Source organism: Lethenteron reissneri, chromosome 40 (assembly GCF_015708825.2).
Source record: "Lethenteron reissneri isolate LAM-NWPU_2019-01 chromosome 40, ASM1570882v1, whole genome shotgun sequence".
Classification (NCBI taxonomy): Eukaryota; Metazoa; Chordata; class Hyperoartia; order Petromyzontiformes; family Petromyzontidae; genus Lethenteron; species Lethenteron reissneri.
In genome coordinates, this window is record NC_083818.1 from 4,477,718 (window position 1) to 4,483,609 (window position 5,892).

General features: G+C 53.2%; 1 protein-coding gene across 2 annotated transcripts in view; it reads right to left on the reverse strand.

The window, feature by feature from the left end:
* Positions 1 to 1,354: 1,354 nt before the first annotated feature.
* The window catches only part of LOC133352432 (solute carrier family 25 member 36-like), a 25,129-nt gene continuing 20,591 nt past the window's right edge, over positions 1,355 to 5,892 (reverse strand). For both annotated transcript variants that reach the window (XM_061568072.1, XM_061568073.1), the window contains exons 6-7: positions 5,767 to 5,892; positions 1,355 to 4,715 (exon numbers count right to left, since the gene is read on the reverse strand). The exon at positions 5,767 to 5,892 is cut by the window's right edge and continues 281 nt beyond it. In XM_061568072.1, coding sequence (XP_061424056.1) covers positions 4,522 to 4,715; positions 5,767 to 5,892 — 320 coding nt within the window. In that variant the 3' untranslated portion in view covers positions 1,355 to 4,521. The remainder of the gene's footprint in view (positions 4,716 to 5,766) is intronic.

Sequence of the window (5,892 nt, forward strand, 5' to 3'; positions counted from 1 at the left end):
AAGAAATTAGGCCTCGTCACTAAATTTGTGACGATGCAAAACTAACATCGCACCCAATGAAGGCACCCACGGCAATGTGAGCGAGAGGCTTTCGCTGAAGCCGCGTTAGTCAACGTTGGACACGACTCCGCACCGACCGCCACAAGCAGTCGTGCAGCGTTGGGGCGACCGTCGCTTTTCTCGCGCGAGGGCGCCTCATGAGTTCGTCCGCAATGGAAACAATCGCCAAAAATCCGAACACCGCAACTCCGAATTTTACGCGAAAAATACTAAATGTTTAAATCCGAAACCCATTCCTAAGATGGTACATGTATGTGTGGCTCCAATTATGAACACAAACTCTGTATAAATACGTGATTATTTAATATCTTGGACCGTTTATATAAAAAAAACGAACAGCAAAATACACAACAGAATTCTGTTCATTTAAGTCTTATAGACATTGATGGGCCCCTTAAAGCCTTTGAACTGGCTCTGCAAGACACTTTACTCAGGAAGCACAAAAACCCACGGGATGGCATCTACGTTCGAGGCAACTCCGTGACGCTGCAGTTAAGTGTGCACACTGGCGATGGTTTTCATAAACGAAGTGTCTTTTCACCCCAGCTTGGTCCAGATTGTGCTCACGGTCACAAGACAAAGGCATCCATTCAGAACTCCTGTGAAGCAGCGTAGCCCTTCCTGTTAATAAAATGGTCCACGTAAGTTGATATTACAGAACTACCGCTGCGATCCAAACAAAGTAGCCTCTGGTCCAAACGGCAGCGGGGCGACCCTTTCCCGGCCGCCCTGCCAGAGAGAAAACCTTCATCGCATAACCATTCAAACTGATTATTGTTTTTATTGTCAAAGACATTAATTTCGGCATATTTTACTACAGAACCAAATTCGATGCGACGGAGTTTTTGCTTTTTTCGATTTAAAGCTTTCGTGACTGCAGGGATTCATCTTCTTGGTTCTTTCGGTAAAGTCACGTAGAAGGGAAGTAATAAAATAATAAAAATAAAACATAATAAAATAATTCTCACGACGTTTCGGCCACAACGCAAGCAGCCGTCCTCAGGTGAAAAACAGGTCTGTCGGAAAGACAGTGTCTGAATGAACACCACCACGCTTGGCAGCGTATATTTAAGCTGGGTTGGAGGCGGAAGAGCGCCTTGACAAAGAAATTTGCATATCAAGAGGAATTTAGCATATTTATGGGAAATGCAGATATGGGATTAGTCACTACTTGTGAAATGCCTACCTCCTACGCAAACCTGTTCTTCACCTGAGGACGGCTGCTTGCGTTGTGGCCGAAACGTCGTGAGAATTATTTTATTATGTTTTATTGTTATTATTTTATTATTTCCCTTCTACGTGACTTTACCGAAAGAACCAAGAAGATTTCTGTTTTTTGTTTGTTGCTTTTTGTGCAGTCGTTGGTGACCCCGGCTGCCTGAGAACCCGCTTTAATCGCAGGCGGCTGTCACCCTGGATTCGAACCCAGACCTTCGAGCCACCCGGCCACCACCTTGGCAGTTGTTAACACGCCGCTTTTAGAGTCTCGTGAACCCCATTTAAATCCACGCAACGGTGATTAAAACAATTTAACTGGTGAGGCCTACGAAAGTTCCGCGGTGTGAACCAGTGGCGGGCAGCACATGGAAGTGCAGCAAAGTCCACTTGGACTGTGCTATGCTCCAAAGCTGCACCGACCGGCGTGGTGAAGTATGGTCAAATAACCCACCACGACCCGCACGGCGTGGGGAGAGACCCTCGTCCAACAGTGGCTTCATAAAGGGGCAGTACAAAAAAATACATATCATACACAAAGCAATATAAATACTAATCATTTAAATAAATACGACAACAATATCATCACCTGTATATGGAAGACGCAGCCCCAATCGTAAATTTAGCTCGCCACACGCGCACTCTCGTACGGGTGCTGTAGCGATGCTAAACTGTCGCAGAACCGACTCGAAACCACTTCAAACAACACTCAAGGCCCCCCCCCATAAAACGCCAACAGTCGATCGTGGTGGAGTCTTGTTCAACGACGTACTGACTCGTTAGACTGACTCGTCAGACAAGTCCACGGTGCGCTCACTGCAGCGACGCAGGATGATGCTGCCGACGATGCTGCTGATGGTGGTGACGGTGGCTGATGCAGCGACGCTGATGATTGGTGTTCACTTCGGGATTTTTAGCGTCGTTGATAATCGCACGCAGGAAACGATCACCAATTGATTATCGGTTCTCCGCCCATATCCACATTTCTGTGTGTGTCGGTCGGTGTGTGTGTCGGTGTGTGTGTCGGTGTGTGTGTATTTGTAGGGAGTGGTGGCGCAACGGTTAGTACGTTGGTGCGTTGCGCTACAAATCCGGCGACCCAAGTTCGATTCCTGCTTAAGGCCAACACCAGTGACGATTATTTGCACTGGTCCTGGGCCTCCCCTAGGTCGACTCAACCTCAAATAATTGCCTGGTGCGATGTGTAAACATCGCCACTGGGGAGACAAAGGCGGCCGGGCGTGGTGCTGGCCACCCACCCCGTCGTGTGCCGTGCCGGCCTTCATAGGTGCTCGCTAACAGCACTTGCCCCTACAGTCTGTTGAGGCTACACGGGGGATCTTTGTCTTTGTTGGAATTCGTTTCTAAGAGATAGATACCCGTCCGACCGGGGAAAGCCACGCTCAGTCAGCCCCCGGGCAGAGTAGGGTGCAGAGGTCGCAAACGGGTTTTGATTCCTTACCCGTACCCGCACCCGGCCGCACCAGGGTCGCAAACGGGTACCCGTACCCGGCCGTACCCGTACCCTATACCCGTACCCGGCTGGGTACGGGTATAGGGTACCTGATTGCGACCTCTGGGATGAAGCCATGTTGCAGGCGCGGGTGGGTTGATTCTAGGAACTTGAATTGTGAAATGAGTGACAAACGGTTACTCACCAGTGACTCACGGCCTACCCGTACCCGTACCCATACCCGGCCGCACACCAGGGTCGCAAACGGGTACCCGTACCCGGCCGGGTATGGGTAGCCGAGTATCGGGTAGGGTACGGCTATCGGGTACCCGGTTGCGACCTCTGGTAGGGTGACAAGAGTCTGCGTTGCCTCGGTGGTTTTATCAAGGTCGCTTCTCCAGGAAAGGCTTTCAACCGAGTCTCAAGACTCCTGTTTTTCTGTCAGGAGGCTCCTGCTGAGAGGGATTGTTTGACCAAGGAGGTGTGGGTCCCCGCGCTTACGAACGAGGACTCGGGAGAAAACCCACCGCTCGCACGTAGGGGGATAACGCTTTAAAATAAAAAAAATGTAAAAATCTTACAGGCGCCGACAGCAAACCTACTTGCTGCACTGCTGTTGATGACGCCCCCACCTTAGAGGTCATCATCGGGTTCTGCTTCTAGGCGCAAGTGGTGCTGTTGTTGCTGCTGCTACGACTCTTGCTGCTGCTACTACTCCTGTTGTTATCGTTGCTGCTGCTGCTGCTGCTACTCCTGTTGTTATCGTTGCTGCTGCTGCTGCGACTCCTGTTGTTATCGTTGCTGCTGCTGCTACTCCTGTTGTTATCGTTGCTGCTGCTGCTGCGACTCCTGTTGTTATCGTTGCTGCTGCTGCTACGACTCTTGCTGATGCTACTACTCCTGTTGTTATCGTTGCTGCTGCTGCTGCTACTCCTGTTGTTATCGTTGCTGCTGCTGATACTCCTGTTGTTATCATTGCTGCTGCTGCTGCTACTCCTGTTGTTATCGTTGCTGCTGCTGCTGCTACTCCTGTTGTTATCGTTGCTGCTGCTGCTACTCCTGTTGTTATCGTAGCTGCTGCTGCTGCTACTCCTGTTGTTATCGTTGCTGCTGCTGCTGCTACTCCTGTTGTTATCGTTGCTGCTGCTGCTGCTACACCTGTTGTTATCGTTGCTGCTGCTGCTACTCCTGTTGTTATCGCTGCTGCTGCTGCTACTCCTGGTGTTAATTTCCACTACTACCCCTTGATGCCGCTGTTGCCGCAACTGCTGTAGCTACTGCCACTGCTGCTCATGCTGAAGCTGCTGGTACTGCTAATACTGCTGCTACTACCGGTTTTGGTTGTTGTTGCTAGCTCGTGCTGCTGCTGCTGCTGCTGTATCTACTGCAGCCACCACCACCGCTTACGCTGCTGCTTCTAATTGCCACCACTAGCCTTGATGCTGCTGCTGCTGTTGCTGCTGCTGCTGTTGCTGCTTCTGTTACTGCTGCTGTATCTACTGCAGCCACCACCACCACTTACGCTGCTGCTTCTAATTGCCACTACTAGCCTTGATGCTGCTGATGCTGCTGATGCTGCTTCTGTTACTGCTGCTGTATCTACTGCAGCCACCGCCACCGCTTACGCTGCTGCTTCTAATTGCCACCACTAGCCTTGATGTTGCTGATGCTGCTGCTGTTTCTGCGTCGCTTTTCTGTCGCCGCCGCCTCGACCGGTGCCACCGCAGCCTCTTGCTGGCGCTGTTAAGAGTCGCTCGGCTGGCCTCACGGGGTGAGGTGGGAGGGGCGACGGCCTATCCGCCGAGCAGGTAGACGACGACCTCGTACGTGGCCATCATGATGGCCGTGTTGGGCACCTGCCGCAGGAGGTGAGCGGGGAGGCCGCGGTACAGCGCCCGGCCGCCCTCCTCGCGCGCCACCACGCGCAGCGTCTGCACCAGCGAGCGGTACTTGGTGCCCTCCTCGCGCAGACGCGTGCGTGCCACCTCTGCTTCCGCAGCCAGGGACGGAGGGGGGAGGGGACGGAGGTGGAGGGAGGAGGAAGGAGGTGGAGAGAGTGAAAGACGGAGGGAGATCAAGAATGGCATGCAAATAAAACAATAACAACAATTCCGGAGCGACTTTCACGGACATTCACCCATGGTCCTTCGATAAACGATCCACTCCTGACTTACATAGGGCTCAGACTTGTTTATAAAGAATCCCAAAATCAAGAAAGGACCCATAGATGCACAACATGTGTGCAGCGGCAATATCACCATCAGCAACAACAATTCCCACCACCATTACCATCGCCGGAACAACTACCATCAGCAACAATACTGAAGACAAAGATCCCTCGGACAGCCTTACGAGACTGTTGGGGCAAGTGTTGTTAGCGAGCATCTATGAAGGCCGGCACGGCACACGAGGGGGTGGGTGGCCAGCACCACGCCCGGCCGCCTTTGTCTCCCCAGTGGCGATGTTTACACATCGCACCAGGCAATTATTTGAGGTTGAGTCGACCTAGGGGAGGCCCAGGACCAGTGCAAATAATCGTCACTGGTGTTGGCCGTCAGCAGGAATCGAACTCGGGTCACCGGGTTCGTAGCGCGGCGTGGTAACCTCTACACTACCGCTCCCCAGAAACCACCAACACCAATAATCGCCATTCGCCACTGACGGTGACGTCACCACAGCGCCTGTGCCAGGCCAGGTGCACCTTAAGGCCATGTGAAGCGTCGAAGGCTCGCTGCTGACAGGAGGTCACGGGACAGAGCCCAGCTGTCGTGGGTTGACCGCCTGAGATGGCTGGCAGATGCACACCAGCTGTGCCCCCTACTACATTGTGAGCGGTTGCACCCGATTCAAGAGCCGAATGGCTCACAGGGCTATACCTAATCAATGAACTTGAACTTGAGCGTCGCCCCTCTGCCCTACCCATTGTTGTTGGAGGGCGACTGCCTCCAATTGACCACCACCACTTCTAGCACCAACACCCCCCACCCCCGCCAATGAGCGGGTTGTGAGCGTGCGCCCGCACCCCACGCCGGCCTCACCATGTGGGTAGGCCAGGCAGGACGCGCAGGCCTTGGAGCAGGCCGCGGCGCACATCAGCACCAGGAAGTCGCTGGCCAGCCGCCCGTCCTCCGCCGTCGCCACGGCGGCGGCAGCAGCGGCGGGGG